General features: G+C 52.0%; 1 protein-coding gene across 2 annotated transcripts in view; it reads right to left on the bottom strand.

Annotated features, from left to right (window-relative positions):
• Positions 1 to 899: 899 nt before the first annotated feature.
• The window catches only part of LOC146830020 (verrucotoxin subunit beta-like), a 182,893-nt gene continuing 159,905 nt past the window's right edge, over positions 900 to 23,887 (bottom strand). For both annotated transcript variants that reach the window (XM_085604255.1, XM_085604254.1), the window contains one exon: positions 900 to 5,075. In XM_085604255.1, coding sequence (XP_085460381.1) covers positions 4,348 to 5,075 — 728 coding nt within the window. In that variant the 3' untranslated portion in view covers positions 900 to 4,347. The remainder of the gene's footprint in view (positions 5,076 to 23,887) is intronic.

Here is a 23,887-nt window from a genome sequence, read left to right as displayed (position 1 = left end):
CGTATCTGTAGGCGCAAAAATGACGCATCGCTGGAGTGTGTCACAAACGTGACGCAACTCTAGCAATGGGTCATTACACATGGGCAAGTCCCATGCGAAATGACCATTCTTCAGTATTACGCTTGCCATGAGGCAGGCGTAAGATACTGACGCATTTGCGTCCTAGAAGTGGCGCACTGAAATCTCGTAGATTTCACTGTGTCACTTCTACGACCCTTTCTTGCATGGGAACGCCCCCCTGTATACCTTATACTTGGTCCAGGTATAATGTGGAGCAGGGGTTTACAAAGTGACGCATCTGCCTAAATGCGTCACTTTGTAAATATGGTGCAACAAGGTGCATTTTTTATGCCGCCGGTGCATCATAAAGTGACGCACCGGCGGCACAAAAGTGACGCAAGGGCTCATAAATAAGCCCCTTTGTGCGTCATGATGGGATGCGGAGCAAAATCAACTCGTGGTTTGGAGGGGATTCTATTGGACATTGAAGCGAAAGCGGACCACCTCCTGCCATAGGGGGTCTGGAGTCCGATAGGATGGACTTACAGGATATACAATCAGAGATAGGCTGTTGGGTGGCTCCTCACCTGGGGCTAAAGTGATGAGGGGCCTTTTCGGTGACCTGTAGACGCCAACTGCACATGAACAGAATGCCATGTTGAAGGGAGTGCAGAGAATGTAGCACTTTTAATTCATAAGCTGGAGCACGGAAGTGATGTTTGCTTTCTGTGGGGTTTTTCATGAATGAGATGATCGGAATTCACACTGGCCCTGTAAGGGAGGGCATTCTGAGCAGGGACCAGCAGTCTATAGCACGTGAGGTGCTGGCCCTGAAACTAGCACAGAGGGTCTTTTTCACACGTGCAACGCATTCATTCATTAGTGGTAGCAGGAAAGACTCCATTTCAATTTGAGTTTATTTCATGTACACAGAAAACAGATTCCTTAAAAAAAACGTTAGGCAAAGCTATTTGCACCGTGCAAATAACTAAAAGCAATAATTCAGATAAAATGTGGAGCATGATCGAATAATCGATCTCAAATAAATGTGGTAAAAACATGGATCGTGAGACTAAGAAACACAATGTGTCATCTCTCTCCATTTACATGGTTGAATAATGCTTTGAAGCAAGAAAAATGCGTCTGGTGCTGGACGAGGCAAATAGAAATAATGAAATTATAATAGTAATTTATGGAGCGGGTTTTCTGCAGGAGAGGAAAAGTGAAAGTCATTACCAGCACTTAAGAATCCATTTTATACTTTAGGAGACAGTATTAACAGTGCAAAGGTGGAGCCGGAGACTCGGGTAACACAGGGAGGGAAAGAAGTGATGGGGCCCGAAGCCGGAGGCCGGTGCACTTGAAGGACAGGATGCTCGTCTGATGGGGACACATGAGCGCTGGTTTCCTTGAGAGGCGGTAGGCCGCACCGGCACCAATTAAGCCCTGGGTGAACTTGCAATCTCGGTATCAAGGCGCTGATGCTGCAGCCCATGGCTGGAATGGGAAACATTTAGGGTGTCATGAGAAGAACACGCAATTACTAAAAATAAGTTTGAAGAAAGAGCGCCCAGAAAGAGTTCGCCTCTGAGACACAGCGCTACAGACAAACGGGTTATTCAAGAATGCAGTCACAGTGGCCCCGCCCCAGCCCCTCCCGATTCTAGCGCTCTCTTCTGTCCACTGCATGACACCAGACTCCGACTTCTTTTGAGTGTTTTCTAGTTTTTTTTTTAAGTTTAAGAGAATTTTATTAGACAATGAACAAGAAAAATGCAATACAAAATATCAATTAGGAAGGAGGGGGAGAGGGAGAAGGGGTAGAAAAAGGGGGGGGAAGGGGATTGCAAATGCAATATATAAGAGAAAGTACACAACAAAGCAATGAACATGGGCATTGAAAAGAAACAAGGAAATTATATCAATCATGACTAAACGACTAATTACAAAGAGCATGAAAATAAAACAGCAGGGTGAAAAATTCTGAACGTGAAAAGGGTATCATGGGGGTTCGGGAACTTCTTGTTGAGCAGGCGATGGAAGGGAGGAGCGAGCAGCACAATTATCTAAATATAGCGTAATGGGGAGCCACAAGTCTGCACGTTTAGCTGCTAATTGAACAGGAAAGACAAAGGCACTATCAAGTCTATGGTTATGACAGACATTATACCACCACGCTTTGAAAGAAATATTGGATGCATTTTTCCAATTAACAGTAATCTGCTGAAAAGCAACAGCCAATAGCAAATCAACAATGCGAGCAGACATATCTACGTTATTCCAGCTAGTGGACAAACTGCCCAGGAAAAGGTGAGTAAGAGAAAAGGGAATGCAAGTATGAAAAATAACATTGACTTGAGCCCACACCTGTAACCAAAAATCATGTACATGTCTGCAAAGAAATATCATGTGAAGTAGGGTAGCATTGGGAGCATCACGCGACCAACACTTGTCTGGGGTAGTAGGAAACCGCTTATGTAGTGTAGAAGGAGTATGAAGTAATCTGTTGTAAATAAAAAATAGGGATTGTGTCAACGAAGCCGCTCTAGAAGTTTTACGCAATTTTGTCTAGATTTTGTCCCATAAGAATATCGGCCAATCTATCCCGAGGTCATTTTCCCATTGAAGTTCAACCTTGGATTTAGGTCTAAGTGACTCAGGTGTGTGAAGGTATTTATAGAGAAGAGACGCTTTGGGGGCAGTACGGAGGAGGGAATGAAGTCGAAAAATAGGGGTGTGAGAAATAGGGGAAGGAGGAAAAACCGAAAGTCGCTCATGAATCTCCAGGACAGCAGCCTTAAGGAGAAGATATTTGGAGAAAAAGGATTGGGGTAAGCCAAAGGAGGAACAGATATCAGGAAAAGAAACAAAGGTGGAACCAGAGAAGAGCTGCGAAATCCAAATCAAACCTCGGGTTCTCCAAGATTTCCAATAAAAGGGCTTACGAGCGATTAGGAGATATTTATTATGCCAGATAGTGGAAGAAATGAAATCAGCCACGGTCATAGGAGGGCCAGGAGCAGCCGACAGTAAAAGCTTAAGAGTATACTTGTGAATAGAAGTAGGAATCAAAGAGGGCTTACGGGAAAAAGCAAGATATTCTGCAAAAGAGAACGGGGAGAGGAGAGTACGTTCAACCTTAAGCCATAGAGGGCAGGGGGAAGTGGGATCTTGTAACCAGAGGGAAGCTTGACGCAATAAAAAGGCCTTCTGATATTCAGGGAAGTCAGGAAAGTTGACACCACCTTCAGAGGCAGGACGGATGAGTCTGGCAAGAGACATTCTGGGTTTTTTGGAGTTCCATAAAAACGAGGATAACGTTGAATTAATCTTTGTAAAGAATTTCGTTGGGATGGGGACTGGGATATTGGAAAGTGTGTATAGAACAATAGGAGAAATCATCATTTTAATAGTGTCAAGACGGCCCCACCAGGAAAGGTATAAAGGATGCCAACTTGCTGTGAGATCTGCAATCTTTTGTGCGCATTTGGACATACATAAAGAAATAGTGTCTGAAATTGAGGGGGTAATGTATAGACCCAGATATTTAATGCGGAAGGACTCCAAGTAAACCGAGAGTCAATAAATTCTTGCTTGAAAGTAAATTTGGTCAGGGGAAGGATCTCACACTTATCATGATTAAGTTTATACCCAGAGATAGAGGAAAAAATTCTGACTTCAGTCATGAAAGCAGGGATGGATTCTGCAGGGTTGGAAAGAAAGAGTAAAATATCATCTGCATACGCAGCGAGTTTAATATGCGAGTCTGCAATCTGAAAACCATGGATGGCAGGATTTTGACGCAGCCTGGACAGAAAAGGCTCCAAAGCAAGGTTAAAAAGAAAAGGGGATAAAGGGCAACCCTGGCGAACGCCTCTGCCTAGGTCGAAATAGGAGGAGATTTGACCATTCGCAAATACTGCCGCTCTAGGATGGGAATATAACAGGGAAACTAAAGAGATAAATCTAGGGCCAAAACCAAACCAAGTGAGAGTGTGAAAGAGATAGCGCCATTCAACCCGGTCAAAAGCCTTTTCGGCGTCAAGGGCAATCGCTGCAAGTGAGTGCTGGCAACGGGAGGATTTTGACAGGATGTTGAATAAGAGTCTAGTGTTGTCCGTAATATGTCGGCCCTTAACAAACCCAGATTGCTCCTCGCCTAGAAGATCGGGGAGAAGGTGGTCCAATCGGATCGCTAATGTTTTAGCGAAGAGTTTGTAGTCAATAATGAGTGTTTTCTAGTTTAACATTCAACAGTTGTTCATTTTCTACCAATTTCCTCTCAGTTTCTTCTTCAATTTCCTTCTGCTGTGTTATTTCACCCTTGTTTTCTTTCTTTCGATTCAATTACATTTTCTTCCCACGCAGTATTTGAGCTTTCTTCCTTTCTGCCTCTTCTCGGATTCTTTTCATTATCTCTTCCTCTCTTCCCTGCAGTTCCCGCTGCGCCCTCTCATACATCTCATTTGTGTAGAACCCCCCGTTATTCCTTTCCACCAGGCCTTTAATGATGTCAAACAGTTCCCGCCTCTGCTGCTCCGCCTCTTCTCCTGTTGCTCTGTTGTTGAGGGCGCAGTAAGGCCTCCCAGGGTTTACGATCAGATCTTTAAACGATGCACCAGGATCATTAACATGGCTCTGTATGGACTCATCTCCCAGGCTGTCTTTCTGTGTAAACAGGACCATCAGGTGCTTCTCGGCCCCGGGTCCGAAGAGGTCCCGCAGTCTCTTGACCGCGTCCCGTTCCTCTTCAGTGAACTGCCCCACCTGCAGCACCAGGATGATGGCGTGGGGCCCGGGGGCGCTGAGGACGAGGCTCTGGGACACCTTTTTAATGATCCGCTTGTTACAGACTTGTGAGTCAAAGAGCCCCCGAGCGTCGATGACTCTGACGTGTCTGCCCCCGTACTCACAGGTCGCCCTCTGACACGCTGCCGCCACTGGCCGTACTGAGGGTCTGGACTCAACAAACTGTCTCCTCCCCAGGATGCTGTTGGCGGAGGCGCTCTTCCCGACTCCGACTTTACCGACGAGGATTATCCTCAGCTCTCGGATCCGAATCCAGTGAACAGGATCTAAAAGGGAAAGAGGAGAGAGTCAGACACAGGCGCTGGAGAGACATTCACAGCACGTGCGCCCCTGCACCGGCAGCTGATGTGTACCCCCACGGCCCCTCCACTCGCCGCCCCACTCACATAGGACAGCCTCCGCTAATTGCCCCGGCAGCCGCAGCCGTACATTTTTTTCTGGGGAGGTGCCCCCTTCCCGGGAAACTACTTCGGGGGGAGGAGGGGGTATACACATGGGAGCCACGCCTTCAAGACTCGCCACATCCACACTCCACAGTGGGGCGGCTGGAGCGCGCACATTTGGCCCTGCCCAGACCACTTGGACTGTCCCCTTCTGCCCACGGCTGCGAGTTTGAAGGGGCTGGAGCCCTCTTCTTTTGCTGCTGCTGTGGGGGGACCTGTGGATTGGTGAGCCACCCCCCCCTTTCCCACTCCATCACCCTCAATAATTCGTTTTATTAATTTATATGTTAATTTACCTGTAAACCTCCGTAATCCATAGTTTACTACCCCCCACCGTGCCCCTCCCCACGTCACCGCCCTGCAGTTACTCCTACTACCGACCGCGGCTGTTGAACGGACAGCCTCAAGATGGTAACTAAATGTAAAACAAAGGAGAAATAAACGGAGATCCAGTGCTCCGATATCATTTACTTAACATATATGTTTACGTGTTAATATTTGGTAGGACTATAGTTCACGATCTTTTGTTTATTTTCAGTAGTGTTTATGGACACCACTTTTTCAGAAGTTTGAAGTGTTTTTTGCAAATCATTCTACATTTATTATTTATAGCCTTCTGATCAAAGGGGATCGTGTCAGGGGGACAGGCTTTCTCCCAGTGCTTTAAATGGGGAAAAAACAGTGCAGGTACTCATCAGATCAAGCTGGGGGGCGTGACAAGGAGGCGGGGCTAGAGGCGGGACTCAGGGTGGGTCTAATGAAAAACATTTAAAGGGCGCAAGAATTTTCTGTCGGTAGTGAATGATGACAAATTGCTTCCCTCTGCAATTTATTGTGGATGCCCTTGCATGTATTAAGTTGTACAAGTTGACAGACTATTGAAAGGTAGGTATCAGGTTTCTGTTTTTGTCAGAGGCACCTTGTTAGACTCGGGGGTCGCTGGTTGGCGCAAGGTTGCCCTTGTGTCAAGCAGGAACCCTCTCCTCTATGTCAGGGCGCAGGATAACCCCTTGTGAATGACCCTTGCTCACCCTCTAGGTGCGTGGCGTGAGCAGCCAAGGAGATTCCTCAGGCGTTGTTGGTTAAGCACTTACAACCACACACACAGTAAATACATCAATCCCCCCAGAAACGGACACCAGCCTCGGATATGTAGAAAAATACGCTTCTTTATGTAAAAATAGGTATATATATCTCAGCAGACTTATCACAAGACCAATAACGTTTTCGCTATGCCACCAGGTTGTAAAGCAGGCAAATGTTCGTTGTCCGTAGCTTCAAATGGACACTTTGTAGTCTCTTGCAAATGTTACTTGTGGTTCCAGTACTCACAGAGATCGGCTCCTGCGAACGGGGAAATAAGGCGTTGCGGGCCCCGAGCCCGATACTGGAACTTCTTTCGTGATGTGGAGAGTCGGCACAGGTCGGTGCGACTCTCAGCTTGGGAAGTGTTCTTGGGTCCTCAATCAGCGGGTGTGGGCAGGTAGGCAGGCGTGGCCAGCGACCCTCAGCACGGCGGTGCAGGGGGGTCTCCACAACGGGGGCGGCGCGGCCTGAGATGTCCGGGGATAGCGAAGCGGGGTCGCAGGGCACGGTCAGTGCAGCTGGATGACCCGGCGTAGATCACAGTCGTCGGACGGTTTCCGGCGGGAGGGGTGATAGCGCGGTCAGCGCGCTCCAGTGGCAGGCGGTGACAGGGATGCAGGCAACCTAGCCCGGGGACAGAGAGCGGCTCCGGACGGAGCGGGGCTCTCACGGGGTTGAGGCAGGCAAGCTTCTGAGTGTCACGGCCCTAGGAGGGGCGCAGTCTCTTTCCAGCGGGATGCACACACGGCTCGAATTGGAGGACGAGCAAAAGCACAGAGAACCCACTGGTCCTGGGGTTCAGTTCAGGGGGCAAGCTCAGATCAAGCCCTTGGAGAATGTTTAAAGCACAAAGTAGCAAAGTCTTTTCAGTAGTCTCTTCCTCTCCTTTCTCAGCAAGGCAAGCAGCAGGCCAGCTCCTCCAGCGTCTTCTTCTCCTTCTAGTCGGGCAGAGGTTCCTTGTGGTAAAACAGGATTCTGATTTCTTAGGAGCCAGGCTCCTACTTTTATACCGTGATTCTTTTGTTCTTTAGCGCCAGGGGGCCTGGGCCTGGCTCAGTCCGGTTTTGGAGCACTTTGTTATGGTGACTCTGCTCTTTCCTTTCAGCAGCAGGGCAGAGACATCAGCCGCTCCACAGGGGGCGGCGCCGGCTTTGTGGTGGCAGAGCACAGGTCTATTCAAGAGTCAAGGTGTACTCCTCCCACCCATCCTGGTGTCATCTCTCTACCCACCACCTGGCAGCCAACCTGTCTCTGGGGATTCCCCAACCCTGCTCCTTACTGTTGCTAGGCAGAACACACACACACAGCAGAGGCGGACTGAAATGGCCAGGTCAGTAAATACTAACTTTCTAAAAGTAGTATTTACAAACCCAGGATATTAAAATAAACTTCACTACAAGAAGTATTTTATTATTCTGAGTTCAGGCATACTAAACTTGACATTCTACCATGCTCTCTGAGTCCACTGGGGTCACAGCGTGTAGTGACTCCAGCAGCCCATTCTGGCCTATGGAGAGCAGGTAGCCTTCAATAGTGAAAAACGAAAATGGCTGTAATTCACTACTAAGACATGCCACACACATCAGGGCATGTCCTACCTTATGCCTACAATGCACCCTGCCCTTGGGCCTACCAGAGGGGTGGCTAATATGTAGGTAAGGGAAGGTTTAGGGACTGGCAAGTGGGGGCACTTGCGTAGTCAGCGCGACGGTCCCAGACCGCGCACAGGGTCTGCGGTGGCAGACCCTAGACACATTTTACAAGACCGCTTTCTGTGGGTGGCGCAACCAGCGCTGCAAGCCCACCAGCAGCATTGGCATTCACAAGCCCTGGCACCCCTGGTGCACTTTACTGGGGACTGACAGTGAATCCAATAAACCAATCATGAACATCAATTACAGGTACACTTTACCTAGGGAGCACTTGCACTGCGGCACGGATTAGCCGTGGCGCAGTGCCCTGAGCGGACAACACCAGCAAAACAATCGAGGCACACCATCAAAAAGTGGAAGGGAAACTCACGCCAAGGTGCCAGGTCTAACACGTGTCCCCTCCAGCTGAAATGTGGGGAGAACTACCCTTGCCCAGGGGGTTCCTCGTCACTAAGGCGGAAATACCTGGACAGACCGTCAGCGTTGGCGTGATCTGTACCAGGACGGTGTTCCACCGTAAAGTCCATACCCTGTAGGGAGATGGACCACCTCAACAGCTTCGGGTTCTCACCCCTCATTTGCATCAACCATCTGAGGGGCCTGTGGTCCGTCTGAACCCGGAAGTGAGACCCAAACAAGTAGGGTCTTAGCTTCTTCAGCGCCCAGACCACAGCAAATGCTTCTCGCTCAATTGCACTCCACCTACTTTCCCAGGGAAGTAACCTCCTACTGATGAAGGCTACGGGTTGGTCCCAGCCCTCCTCAGTCATCTGTGAGAGAACAGCCCCTACACCATGCTCTGAAGCGTCTGTCTGTACTAGGAATTCCTTGGAGAAGTCAGGGGCCAAGAGCACGGGCGCCGTGCACATGGCAGTCTTCAGGGTGTCGAAAGCTTTCTGACAGGTGTCAGTCCAGATCATGTTCCTGGGCTGCTTCTTGGAAGTCAGCTCTGTCAAGGGGGCAACGATCGTTCCATAGCCCTTGACAAACCTCCTGTAGTACCCAGTGAGCCCCAGGAAGGCCCTCACTGCGGTCTGCGTCTTGGGGGGTTCCCAAGCCAGGATGGTCTCAATTTTGGGTTGCAAGGGTGCCACCTTGCCACTCCCCACTTGGTGTCCCAAGTACACCACGGAACCCTGCCCGATCTGGCACTTGCTTGCCTTGATCGTGAGGCCTGCTCGGCGCAGAGCCATCAACACTTCCCAGAGGTGGCGCAGGTGTTCGGGCCAGGTGGCACTGAACACTGCGATGTCATCCAGGTAGGCGGCACTGAACGCATCCAGCCCAACCAGTACCTGGTTGACCAACCTCTGAAAGGTGGCAGGGGCATTCTTCATTCCAAATGGCATGACTCGGAACTGGAAGTGCCCATCTGGTGTAGAGAATGCTGACCTCTCTTTGGCCCCATCGGTCAAGGCGATCTGCCAGTACCCAGACGTTAAATCAAACGTGCTGAGGAACCGGGCAGCCCCCAGCCGATCAATGAGCTCATCAGCTCTGGGGATGGGGTGCGCGTCAGTCTTCGTTACTGAATTGAGTCCTCTGTAGTCCACACAGAACCGGAGTTCAGGTGTGGCTCCCGGCGCAGCAGCTTTGGCGACCAAGACCACGGGGCTGGACCAAGGACTGCTGGAGGACTCAACCACCCCTAGCGCAAGCATCTTGGAGACCTCCTCCTTGATGCAAGCTCTGACCCTGTCAGTTACCCTGTAAGCCTTGTGCTTCACAGGTAAGCTGTCTCCTGTGTCCACATCATGGACGCACCAATCTGTGACACCAGGAACCAGGGAGAACCTATCGGGAAACTGCCCCAGCAAGTGGCGGCAATCTTCCTGTTGTTCGGGCGTCAGGGTGGGTGAGAGGTTAACTCCATCCACTGACCCATCTTTCTCAGAGGCTACTAAGAGGTCAGGAAGAGGCTCGGTCTCCTCTTCCATTCCATCATCAGTGGCCAGCAGCATGCCCACTTCGGTCCTCTCTAAGTGGGGCTTAAGGCGGTTAACATGTAGGACCCTCAAAGGGTTCCTGGGAGACTGCATGTCCACCAAGTAGGTGATAGGACTTTTGCGCTCCACAACCTCAAATGGACCTGTCCACTTATCCTGAAGTGCACAAGGCTCCACTGGGGCCAAGACCCAGACCTTTTGTCCAGGTTGAAGCTCTACCAGAGTGGCATTCCGGTCGTACCACCGCTTCATCTCCTCCTGGCTGGCTTCCAGATTTGCCTCAGCAAGTTGCCTGAAACGCCTAGTCTGGTTTCGGAAGGCCAGCATGTAACTGTATACATTCTGGGGAGGTTTCCTGGGAGATTGCTCCCAGCCTTCCTTTACCAAACTCAGAGGTCCTCTTACCGGGTGACCATACAGAAGCTCAAAGGGGCTGAATCCTAGAGACTTCTGTGGCACCTCTCGGTAAGCGAAGAGCAGGCATGGCAAGAGGACGTCCCACTTACGCCTCATTGGACCGTCCAGGCCCATGATCATGCCTTTGAGGGTTCGGTTGAATCTCTCAACCAACCCATTTCCTTGGGGGTGGTAAGGAGTGGTGAACTTGTAAGTTACCCCACACTCCTTCCACAGGGATTTCATATATGTGGATATGAAATTGGTCCCCCTGTCGCTCACCACCTCTAGAGGGAATCCCACTCGGGAGAAAATTCCCATCAGTGCTCGTCCCACCACGGGGGCCGTCACTGTCCTCAGAGGGATGGCTTCAGGGTACCAGGTGGCATGGTCCACCAAGACCAGGATGAACCTGTTGCCCAGGGCTGTCTTGGGGTCCAGAGGCCCCACAATATCAATACCCACTCGCTGGAATGGCGTACCGACCACGGGGAAGGGCTGCAGAGGAGCCTTGTGCTCCCCTCCGCTCTTACCACTTGCCTGGCAAGTCTGACAGGTTCTGCAGTAGGAATCTGAATTCTTGTGCATTTGGGGCCAGTAAAAGTGGGTGACAAGCCTGTCATAGGTCTTGTCCATCCCCAAATGTCCTGCTAAAGGCACATCATGAGCCAGCCCCAGTAGGAAGGTTCTGAACTTCTGGGGTACCACCAGCACACGGGCTGACCCAGGTTCAGCAGCCTTAGGCTCTGAATACAGGAGGTCACTCTCCCAGTACACGTAGTGTGTCTTGGCCTGAACACCATTGGCCTGGTCTGCAGCCTGTTGCCGCATACCCACGAGAGAAGGGCATTCTTTCTGCTCCCTGCAGAATTCCTCCCTGGAGGGACCTCCTTCTTGCTGCCAATGCGTCAGCTCAGGCAGGTCTCCCAGTTCGGCAATCTGTTCCCCGGTAGGCTCCAGAGCATCCCCCTCAGGGTCTGCTTCCTCCTGGGCCGTGGGAACTTCGGGGGCCGGTTTCCCGCGCCTCCTGCGCCTTCTCCCTAAGGCCGGTTCCTGGACCTCTCCCTCAGGCTCCAGGACCCTCTCAACACCCCTACTGGCTGCCATGGACCGGGTGGTCACGCACGCCCAGTCGGGTAGACCCACCATCCTCAGATGCGTGGTCTTCTCCACCTTTTCCCAAGGGGAGCTCTCCAGGTCGTTCCTTAGCAGACAGTCTACAGGCATGTCAGTTCTCACAGCGACTTGTAGAGTACCAGAGACCTCCCCCCACTCAAAGGGAACTTGAGCCATTGGACAACGGCTCTCTATGTTGTCAGCATTGACAACCCTACAGTAGGCATTGGGTACAATCTGCTCTTGAGACACCAGGTGTTGCCTCACCGAGGTCACGCTGGCTCCTGTATCTCTAAGAGCCTCAACCTTCTTTCCATTGATGGTCACTACTTGCCCATATTTCTTAGTATTAGAGGGCAAGTAGGTCTCAGGGACCATCTCACTGTCTCCTAGCGAGACTAGGGTCATCTGCCCGGGACCCCCACCCTCCTGGACTGCTACCTCCTCCCCAAAATTAATATTAGCTACTTGCCGGGGTGGAGCACCAGTGGGTGCGGTCTTACCAAACAGGCGACACTTAGGATCAGAGGCAATGTGACCCGGGTCACCACACCTGTAACAATTGAAGGGCCCCTTTGGAACAGGTCTACCTGTCGGGGCCCCGTTCTGCTGCAGGGGTGGGGGAGGCTGAGAACCCTTCTGCTGGTTCCCTTGGGGATTACTTTGGGGGCCTTTTTGGAACCCTTTCTGTTTACCCCTGTCCCCCCCACTCTTCTGCTGGGGACCCTGCCCACCTTTGGCGGAGTCTCCCACTTGACCCTTGTGGACCCTGGTGCTGAGCCAGCGGTCCGCCTCCTCAGCAAGCTTCCTCGGGTTGGACAGCTTGCTATCAATTAGGTGCTGGCGTAACTCAGGAAAACATTGACTGGACAAGTGCTCCCATGCAATTAAATCAAGCAGCCCTTGATAATCATTCACTTTGCTACCCTTCACCCAACCATCCAGTGCTCTGCAGAAAAAACTTACATACTCCACATACGTACTCTCAGGGATCTTCTTAGTCTCCCTGAACCTCTGTCTATATAGCTCAGGAGTTAACCCATACCTGGTCATTAAAGCTTACTTCATATGGGGGTATGAGGCTTGGAGATCTAAGGGTAAATCTAACAGTGTGTCACGCCCTTCAGCAAGGAACCTTCCCCACAACCCCGCTCCCCAGTCTTTCTCAGGGACCCGGTGTGAAGACATGGCCACCTCATAGGCTCTAAACCACTGCCCTATGTCATCCTTTCTAAAATACTCCTTTACTACATCTTTGGGGATGTACACCTTGGACTCTACCTGCACCGGTGGAGTGCTGCCACCAGAAGGAGCGGTGTCCAAACCTTTCGCCTTCAGCTCCAACTCCTTCAATCTTATATCATGATCCATTTTGCGTTGTTGTGCCTCCAAGGCCAACTTCTGCTTTTCCATTTCCATTTGTCCTGCTAACTTTGCCATCTCCATTGCATGCGCCCTGTCTGCTGCCCTGTCTGCCAGCTCCTCTGGCGACCGGACTCTGCTGGGCTCCTCAAGGTTGTCGGGTGGAACGATGTCCCCCGCATTCTGTGGATCTCTTGACTCCTTCCAGGCTCTCAACGCCTTGGTGTACTAGATCTTCTTCTTGAATCCAGCATGGGGAACTCTGAATTTTACACTGTAGCCTTTCAATTGCTCCGCGGTGTAACCTTCCAGTCTCTCCCAATCCACCTCATCTATTCCGGAAATCACAGAGAGCGCTCTTCCAGCAGGGAGTGAGCCAGGCATGGCTGAAGCAATGGTCGATGTCTCAACAGTTCAAAAATGAAAACCTGTGGCTGCGTTACTTGGTCTGCTCTCACTATCTGGTGATTAATAATTTACTGTATGCAAATTATAAATGCAAATCCGAAATCCCAGCCGCTGCCAACAATGTTAGACTCGGGGGTCGCTGGTTGGCGCAAGGTTGCCCTTGTGTCAAGCAGGAACCCTCTCCTCTATGTCAGGGCGCAGGATAACCCCTTGTGAATGACCCTTGCTCACCCTCTAGGTGCGTGGCGTGAGCAGCCAAGGCGATTCCTCAGGCGTTGTTGGTTAAGCACTTACAACCACACACACAGTAAATACATCAATCCCCCCAGAAACGGACACCAGCCTCGGATATGTAGAAAAATACGCTTCTTTATGTAAAAATAGGTATATATATCTTAGCAGACTTATCACAAGACCAATAACGTTTTCGCTATGCCACCAGGTTGTAAAGCAGGCAAATGTTCGTTGTCCGTAGCTTCAAATGGACACTTTGTAGTCTCTTGCAAATGTTACTTGTGGTTCCAGTACTCACAGAGATCGGCTCCTGCGAACGGGGAAATAAGGCGTTGCGGGCCCCGAGCCCGATACTGGAACTTCTTTCGTGATGTGGAGAGTCGGCACAGGTCGGTGCGACTCTCAGCTTGGGAAGTGTTCTTGGGTCCTCAATCAGCGGGTGTGGGCAGGTAGGCAGGCGTGGCCAGCGACCCTCAGCACGGCGGTGCAGGGGGGGTCTCCACAACGGGGGCGGCGCGGCCTGAGATGTCCGGGGATAGCGAAGCGGGGTCGCAGGGCACGGTCAGTGCAGCTGGATGACCCGGCGTAGATCACAGTCGTCGGACGGTTTCCGGCGGGAGGGGTGATAGCGCGGTCAGCGCGCTCCAGTGGCAGGCGGTGACAGGGATGCAGGCAACCTAGCCCGGGGACAGAGAGCGGCTCCGGACGGAGCGGGGCTCTCACGGGGTTGAGGCAGGCAAGCTTCTGAGTGTCACGGCCCTAGGAGGGGCGATGAGGGGCGCAGTCTCTTTCCAGCGGGATGCACACACGGCTCGAATTGGAGGACGAGCAAAAGCACAGAGAACCCACTGGTCCTGGGGTTCAGTTCAGGGGGCAAGCTCAGATCAAGCCCTTGGAGAATGTTTAAAGCACAAAGTAGCAAAGTCTTTTCAGTAGTCTCTTCCTCTCCTTTCTCAGCAAGGCAAGCAGCAGGCCAGCTCCTCCAGCGTCTTCTTCTCCTTCTAGTCGGGCAGAGGTTCTTTGTGGTAAAACAGGATTCTGATTTCTTAGGAGCCAGGCTCCTACTTTTATACCGTGATTCTTTTGTTCTTTAGCGCCAGGGGGCCTGGGCCTGGCTCAGTCCAGTTCTGGAGCACTTTGTTATGGTGACTCTGCTCTTTCCTTTCAGCAGCAGGGCAGAGACATCAGCCGCTCCACAGGGGGCGGCGCCGGCTTTGTGGTGGCAGAGCACAGGTCTATTCAAGAGTCAAGGTGTACTCCTCCCACCCATCCTGGTGTCATCTCTCTACCCACCACCTGGCAGCCAACCTGTCTCTGGGGATTCCCCAACCCTGCTCCTTACTGTTGCTAGGCAGAACACACACACACAGCAGAGGCGGACTGAAATGGCCAGGTCAGTAAATACTAACTTTCTAAAAGTAGTATTTACAAACCCAGGATATTAAAATAAACTTGACTACAAGAAGTATTTTATTATTCTGAGTTCAGGCATACTAAACTTGACATTCTACCATGCTCTCTGAGTCCACTGGGGTCACAGCGTGTAGTGACTCCAGCAGCCCATTCTGGCCTATGGAGAGCAGGTAGCCTTCAATAGTGAAAAACGAAAATGGCTGTAATTCACTACTAAGACATGCCACACACATCAGGGCATGTCCTACCTTATGCCTACAATGCACCCTGCCCTTGGGCCTACCAGAGGGGTGGCTAATATGTAGGTAAGGGAAGGTTTAGGGACTGGCAAGTGGGGGCACTTGCGTAGTCAGCGCGACGGTCCCAGACCGCGCACAGGGTCTGCGGTGGCAGACCCTAGACACATTTTACAAGGCCGCTTTCTGTGGGTGGCGCAACCAGCGCTGCAAGCCCACCAGCAGCATTGGCATTCACAAGCCCTGGCACCCCTGGTGCACTTTACTGGGGACTGACAGTGAATCCAATAAACCAATCATGAACATCAATTACAGGTATACTTTACCTAGGGAGCACTTGCACTGCGGCACGGATTAGCCGTGGCGCAGTGCCCTGAGCGGACAACACCAGCAAAACAATCGAGGCACACCATCAAAAAGTGGAAGGGAAACTCACGCCAAGGTGCCAGGTCTAACACGTGTCCCCTCCAGCTGAAATGTGGGGAGAACTACCCTTGCCCAGGGGGTTCCTCGTCACTAAGCCGGAAATACCTGGACAGACCGTCAGCGTTGGCGTGATCTGTACCAGGACGGTGTTCCACCGTAAAGTCCATACCCTGTAGGGAGATGGACCACCTCAACAGCTTCGGGTTCTCACCCCTCATTTGCATCAACCATCTGAGGGGCCTGTGGTCCGTCTGAACCCGGAAGTGAGACCCAAACAAGTAGGGTCTTAGCTTCTTCAGCGCCCAGACCACAGCAAATGCTTCTCGCTCAATTGCACTCCACCTACTTTCCCAGGGAAGTAACCTCCTACTGATGAAGGCTACGGGTTGGTCCCAGCCCTCCTCAGTCATCTGTGAGAGAACAGCCCCTACACCATGCTCTGAAGCGTCTGTCTGTACTAGGAATTCCTTGGAGAAGTCAGGGGCCAAGAGCACGGGCGCCGTGCACATGGCAGTCTTCAGGGTGTCGAAAGCTTTCTGACAGGTGTCAGTCCAGATCATGTTCCTGGGCTGCTTCTTGGAAGTCAGCTCTGTCAAGGGGGCAACGATCGTTCCATAGCCCTTGACAAACCTCCTGTAGTACCCAGTGAGCCCCAGGAAGGCCCTCACTGCGGTCTGCGTCTTGGGGGGTTCCCAAGCCAGGATGGTCTCAATTTTGGGTTGCAAGGGTGCCACCTTGCCACTCCCCACTTGGTGTCCCAAGTACACCACGGAACCCTGCCCGATCTGGCACTTGCTTGCCTTGATCGTGAGGCCTGCTCGGCGCAGAGCCATCAACACTTCCCAGAGGTGGCGCAGGTGTTCGGGCCAGGTGGCACTGAACACTGCGATGTCATCCAGGTAGGCGGCACTGAACGCATCCAGCCCAACCAGTACCTGGTTGACCAACCTCTGAAAGGTGGCAGGGGCATTCTTCATTCCAAATGGCATGACTCGGAACTGGAAGTGCCCATCTGGTGTAGAGAATGCTGACCTCTCTTTGGCCCCATCGGTCAAGGCGATCTGCCAGTACCCAGACGTTAAATCAAACGTGCTGAGGAACCGGGCAGCCCCCAGCCGATCAATGAGCTCATCAGCTCTGGGGATGGGGTGCGCGTCAGTCTTCGTTACTGAATTGAGTCCTCTGTAGTCCACACAGAACCGGAGTTCAGGTGTGGCTCCCGGCGCAGCAGCTTTGGCGACCAAGACCACGGGGCTGGACCAAGGACTGCTGGAGGACTCAACCACCCCTAGCGCAAGCATCTTGGAGACCTCCTCCTTGATGCAAGCTCTGACCCTGTCAGTTACCCTGTAAGCCTTGTGCTTCACAGGTAAGCTGTCTCCTGTGTCCACATCATGGACGCACCAATCTGTGACACCAGGAACCAGGGAGAACCTATCGGGAAACTGCCCCAGCAAGTGGCGGCAATCTTCCTGTTGTTCGGGCGTCAGGGTGGGTGAGAGGTTAACTCCATCCACTGACCCATCTTTCTCAGAGGCTACTAAGAGGTCAGGAAGAGGCTCGGTCTCCTCTTCCATTCCATCATCAGTGGCCAGCAGCATGCCCACTTCGGTCCTCTCTAAGTGGGGCTTAAGGCGGTTAACATGTAGGACCCTCAAAGGGTTCCTGGGAGACTGCATGTCCACCAAGTAGGTGATAGGACTTTTGCGCTCCACAACCTCAAATGGACCTGTCCACTTATCCTGAAGTGCACAAGGCTCCACTGGGGCCAAGACCCAGACCTTTTGTCCAGGTTGAAGCTCTACCAGAGTGGCATTCCGGTCGTACCACCGCTTCATCTCCTCCTGGCTGGCTTCCAGATTTGCCTCAGCAAGTTGCCTGAAACGCCTAGTCTGGTTTCGGAAGGCCAGCATGTAACTGTATACATTCTGGGGAGGTTTCCTGGGAGATTGCTCCCAGCCTTCCTTTACCAAACTCAGAGGTCCTCTTACCGGGTGACCATACAGAAGCTCAAAGGGGCTGAATCCTAGAGACTTCTGTGGCACCTCTCGGTAAGCGAAGAGCAGGCATGGCAAGAGGACGTCCCACTTACGCCTCATTGGACCGTCCAGGCCCATGATCATGCCTTTGAGGGTTCGGTTGAATCTCTCAACCAACCCATTTCCTTGGGGGTGGTAAGGAGTGGTGAACTTGTAAGTTACCCCACACTCCTTCCACAGGGATTTCATATATGTGGATATGAAATTGGTCCCCCTGTCGCTCACCACCTCTAGAGGGAATCCCACTCGGGAGAAAATTCCCATCAGTGCTCGTCCCACCACGGGGGCCGTCACTGTCCTCAGAGGGATGGCTTCAGGGTACCAGGTGGCATGGTCCACCAAGACCAGGATGAACCTGTTGCCCAGGGCTGTCTTGGGGTCCAGAGGCCCCACAATATCAATACCCACTCGCTGGAATGGCGTACCGACCACGGGGAAGGGCTGCAGAGGAGCCTTGTGCTCCCCTCCGCTCTTACCACTTGCCTGGCAAGTCTGACAGGTTCTGCAGTAGGAATCTGAATTCTTGTGCATTTGGGGCCAGTAAAAGTGGGTGACAAGCCTGTCATAGGTCTTGTCCATCCCCAAATGTCCTGCTAAAGGCACATCATGAGCCAGCCCCAGTAGGAAGGTTCTGAACTTCTGGGGTACCACCAGCACACGGGCTGACCCAGGTTCAGCAGCCTTAGGCTCTGAATACAGGAGGTCACTCTCCCAGTACACGTAGTGTGTCTTGGCCTGAACACCATTGGCCTGGTCTGCAGCCTGTTGCCGCATACCCACGAGAGAAGGGCATTCTTTCTGCTCCCTGCAGAATTCCTCCCTGGAGGGACCTCCTTCTTGCTGCCAATGCGTCAGCTCAGGCAGGTCTCCCAGTTCGGCAATCTGTTCCCCGGTAGGCTCCAGAGCATCCCCCTCAGGGTCTGCTTCCTCCTGGGCCGTGGGAACTTCGGGGGCCGGTTTCCCGCGCCTCCTGCGCCTTCTCCCTAAGGCCGGTTCCTGGACCTCTCCCTCAGGCTCCAGGACCCTCTCAACACCCCTACTGGCTGCCATGGACCGGGTGGTCACGCACGCCCAGTCGGGTAGACCCACCATCCTCAGATGCGTGGTCTTCTCCACCTTTTCCCAAGGGGAGCTCTCCAGGTCGTTCCTTAGCAGACAGTCTACAGGCATGTCAGTTCTCACAGCGACTTGTAGAGTACCAGAGACCTCCCCCCACTCAAAGGGAACTTGAGCCATTGGACAACGGCTCTCTATGTTGTCAGCATTGACAACCCTACAGTAGGCATTGGGTACAATCTGCTCTTGAGACACCAGGTGTTGCCTCACCGAGGTCACGCTGGCTCCTGTATCTCTAAGAGCCTCAACCTTCTTTCCATTGATGGTCACTACTTGCCCATATTTCTTAGTATTAGAGGGCAAGTAGGTCTCAGGGACCATCTCACTGTCTCCTAGCGAGACTAGGGTCATCTGCCCGGGACCCCCACCCTCCTGGACTGCTACCTCCTCCCCAAAATTAATATTAGCTACTTGCCGGGGTGGAGCACCAGTGGGTGCGGTCTTACCAAACAGGCGACACTTAGGATCAGAGGCAATGTGACCCGGGTCACCACACCTGTAACAATTGAAGGGCCCCTTTGGAACAGGTCTACCTGTCGGGGCCCCGTTCTGCTGCAGGGGTGGGGGAGGCTGAGAACCCTTCTGCTGGTTCCCTTGGGGATTACTTTGGGGGCCTTTTTGGAACCCTTTCTGTTTACCCCTGTCCCCCCCACTCTTCTGCTGGGGACCCTGCCCACCTTTGGCGGAGTCTCCCACTTGACCCTTGTGGACCCTGGTGCTGAGCCAGCGGTCCGCCTCCTCAGCAAGCTTCCTCGGGTTGGACAGCTTGCTATCAATTAGGTGCTGGCGTAACTCAGGAAAACATTGACTGGACAAGTGCTCCCATGCAATTAAATCAAGCAGCCCTTGATAATCATTCACTTTGCTACCCTTCACCCAACCATCCAGTGCTCTGCAGAAAAAACTTACATACTCCACATACGTACTCTCAGGGATCTTCTTAGTCTCCCTGAACCTCTGTCTATATAGCTCAGGAGTTAACCCATACCTGGTCATTAAAGCTTACTTCATATGGGGGTATGAGGCTTGGAGATCTAAGGGTAAATCTAACAGTGTGTCACGCCCTTCAGCAAGGAACCTTCCCCACAACCCCGCTCCCCAGTCTTTCTCAGGGACCCGGTGTGAAGACATGGCCACCTCATAGGCTCTAAACCACTGCCCTATGTCATCCTTTCTAAAATACTCCTTTACTACATCTTTGGGGATGTACACCTTGGACTCTACCTGCACCGGTGGAGTGCTGCCACCAGAAGGAGCGGTGTCCAAACCTTTCGCCTTCAGCTCCAACTCCTTCAATCTTATATCATGATCCATTTTGCGTTGTTGTGCCTCCAAGGCCAACTTCTGCTTTTCCATTTCCATTTGTCCTGCTAACTTTGCCATCTCCATTGCATGCGCCCTGTCTGCTGCCCTGTCTGCCAGCTCCTCTGGCGACCGGACTCTGCTGGGCTCCTCAAGGTTGTCGGGTGGAACGATGTCCCCCGCATTCTGTGGATCTCTTGACTCTTTCCAGGCTCTCAACGCCTTGGTGTACTAGATCTTCTTCTTGAATCCAGCATGGGGAACTCTGAATTTTACACTGTAGCCTTTCAATTGCTCCGCGGTGTAACCTTCCAGTCTCTCCCAATCCACCTCATCTATTCCAGAAATCACGGAGAGCGCTCTTCCAGCAGAGAGTGAGCCAGGCATGGTTGCAGTAATGGCAGATGTCTCAACAAAGTTCAACAAATAAAAACCTGTGGCTGCGTTACTTGGTCTGCTCTCACTATCTGGTGATTAATAATTTACTGTATGCAAATTATAAATGCAAATCCGAAATCCCAGCCGCTGCCAACAATGTTAGACTCGGGGGTCGCTGGTTGGCGCAAGGTTGCCCTTGTGTCAAGCAGGAACCCTCTCCTCTATGTCAGGGCGCAGGATAACCCCTTGTGAATGACCCTTGCTCACCCTCTAGGTGCGTGGCGTGAGCAGCCAAGGCGATTCCTCAGGCGTTGTTGGTTAAGCACTTACAACCACACACACAGTAAATACATCAATCCCCCCAGAAACGGACACCAGCCTCGGATATGTAGAAAAATACGCTTCTTTATGTAAAAATAGGTATATATATCTTAGCAGACTTATCACAAGACCAATAACGTTTTCGCTATGCCACCAGGTTGTAAAGCAGGCAAATGTTCGTTGTCCGTAGCTTCAAATGGACACTTTGTAGTCTCTTGCAAATGTTACTTGTGGTTCCAGTACTCACAGAGATCGGCTCCTGCGAACGGGGAAATAAGGCGTTGCGGGCCCCGAGCCCGATACTGGAACTTCTTTCGTGATGTGGAGAGTCGGCACAGGTCGGTGCGACTCTCAGCTTGGGAAGTGTTCTTGGGTCCTCAATCAGCGGGTGTGGGCAGGTAGGCAGGCGCGGCCAGCGACCCTCAGCACGGCGGTGCAGGGGGGGACTCCACAACGGGGGCGGCGTGGCCTGAGATGTCCGGGGATAGCGAAGCGGGGTCGCAGGGCACGGTCAGTGCAGCTGGATGACCCGGCGTAGATCACAGTCGTCGGACGGTTTCCGGCGGGAGGGGTGATAGCGCGGTCAGCGCGCTCCAGTGGCAGGCGGTGACAGGGATGCAGGCAACCTAGCCCGGGGACAGAGAGCAGCTCCGGACGGAGCGGGGCTCTCACGGGGTTGAGGCAGGCAAGCTTCTGAGTGTCATGGCCCTAGGAGGGGCGATGAGGGGCGCAGTCTCTTTCCAGCGGGATGCACACACGGCTCGAATTGGAGGACGAGCAAAAGCACAGAGAACCCACTGGTCCTGGGGTTCAGTTCAGGGGGCAAGCTCAGATCAAGCCCTTGGAGAATGTTTAAAGCACAAAGTAGCAAAGTCTTTTCAGTAGTCTCTTCCTCTCCTTTCTCAGCAAGGCAAGCAGCAGGCCAGCTCCTCCAGCGTCTTCTTCTCCTTCTAGTCGGGCAGAGGTTCTTTGCGGTAAAACAGGATTCTGATTTCTTAGGAGCCAGGCTCCTACTTTTATACCGTGATTCTTTTGTTCTTTAGCGCCAGGGGGCCTGGGCCTGGCTCAGTCCAGTTCTGGAGCACTTTGTTATGGTGACTCTGCTCTTTCCTTTCAGCAGCAGGGCAGAGACATCAGCCGCTCCACAGGGGGCGGCGCCGGCTTTGTGGTGGCAGAGCACAGGTCTATTCAAGAGTCAAGGTGTACTCCTCCCACCCATCCTGGTGTCATCTCTCTGCCCACCACCTGGCAGCCAACCTGTCTCTGGGGATTCCCCAACCCTGCTCCTTACTGTTGCTAGGCAGAACACACACACACAGCAGAGGCGGACTGAAATGGCCAGGTCAGTAAATACTAACTTTCTAAAAGTAGTATTTACAAACCCAGGATATTAAAATAAACTTGACTACAAGAAGTATTTTATTATTCTGAGTTCAGGCATACTAAACTTGACATTCTACCATGCTCTCTGAGTCCACTGGGGTCACAGCGTGTAGTGACTCCAGCAGCCCATTCTGGCCTATGGAGAGCAGGTAGCCTTCAATAGTGAAAAACGAAAATGGCTGTAATTCACTACTAAGACATGCCACACACATCAGGGCATGTCCTACCTTATGCCTACAATGCACCCTGCCCTTGGGCCTACCAGAGGGGTGGCTAATATGTAGGTAAGGGAAGGTTTAGGGACTGGCAAGTGGGGGCACTTGCGTAGTCAGCGCGACGGTCCCAGACCGCGCACAGGGTCTGCGGTGGCAGACCCTAGACACATTTTACAAGGCCGCTTTCTGTGGGTGGCGCAACCAGCGCTGCAAGCCCACCAGCAGCATTGGCATTCACAAGCCCTGGCACCCCTGGTGCACTTTACTGGGGACTGACAGTGAATCTAATAAACCAATCATGAACATCAATTACAGGTACACTTTACCTAGGGAGCACTTGCACTGCGGCAATGATTAGCCGTGGCGCAGTGCCCTGAGCGGACAACACCAGCAAAACAATCGAGGCACACCATCAAAAAGTGGAAGGGAAACTCACGCCAAGGTGCCAGGTCTAACACACCTGTATATTAAACAAACCATTAAAAGGTGCAGAGACTTGTTTTACTGAAAATCAATTAAAGGAAAAAAGACTGCATCCTAAAATGCAACTCTGACCTGTATCGGTGGAAGGAAGCCATCGGCTGTCATGCTAGTGATCCTGGCAGAAGAAAGTTATCTGGGGTCTCACAACAGAGCAATAATATTTCACCCTTTCGATCACTTTCAGATACTGTGCCACCCAGCAAAATCTAGTCCAAAATTCTGAGGGGCTAGTAAAGGCATGGAAGCACATATAACCATGTACATATGAGCACAGTGTCACTGATGATGGTGGTCAGCAGGCCTGCTGTAGCCACGGTTTCTGATATGGGAGGCACCCTGTGCCCACATGTGTTTGATGCTCAAAGCTTTCCTTAGGCCTGCTCCTTCTCCTCAAGTCCAAGGCTTGGCTCCCTCCCTTGGGTGCTTTGGGTTCCGTGGTGCTCCCACTCCTACTGTGTGGCTCACTTTTTTCATGAATACCAGATACAGCCAGCTGTTGTGTCAACTGGTGATGACCATTCTGGTGCACCTCATAGTGCAGTGGAACCCTACAGATCTCTAAGCTGCTGTTGTGGAAATTGGGAGGGGCAGACATTTGGCACTTCTCGTTCATATCTCTCTACTGCTCACAGCCGCACACTTATGGATGCCTCCACAGCGTTGTCCTGGAAACACATCCCTGCGATTCCCCGGCTAACCATCTTCTTTTGACTTCTCTGCCTGCTCCCTCCTTCCAGTGCGGGGATATGTGTCCTGGCCTGTAGTGGTGTGGGTGGTTCTTAAGCTCTCTGCCTGGCCTGAGGGGTCTAGCCCTCTGGCCACATCTGAAATGACAACTACATTCTTGGGACATTATTTACAGTAGTCTGTTTACCACTTTGCCAATTCACTAATTTTGCATGGATGGAAATCCATTTTCATATTATACTTCTGTCACAACACAGTAGTGGCACTCTGTGGGTTTAGAACTCCCAAGCGGGAGTGCTGGGTGTGCAACCAGAAGAAGGCAGCAAATGAAAGATAAACCACACCTAAAATAGATGGTTTTACTTTATTTAGCTGAAAACTGCAGTTATTCCCCCAGAAAGTTATGTGAATTTGCATCAGTTCGCTATAAAAGGAG

Source organism: Triturus cristatus, chromosome 5_1, assembly GCF_964204655.1.
Source record: "Triturus cristatus chromosome 5_1, aTriCri1.1, whole genome shotgun sequence".
Classification (NCBI taxonomy): domain Eukaryota; kingdom Metazoa; phylum Chordata; class Amphibia; order Caudata; family Salamandridae; genus Triturus; species Triturus cristatus.
The sequence above is the reverse complement of the archived record's forward strand: the minus strand, read 5'-3'. Positions and strand labels throughout refer to the sequence as shown.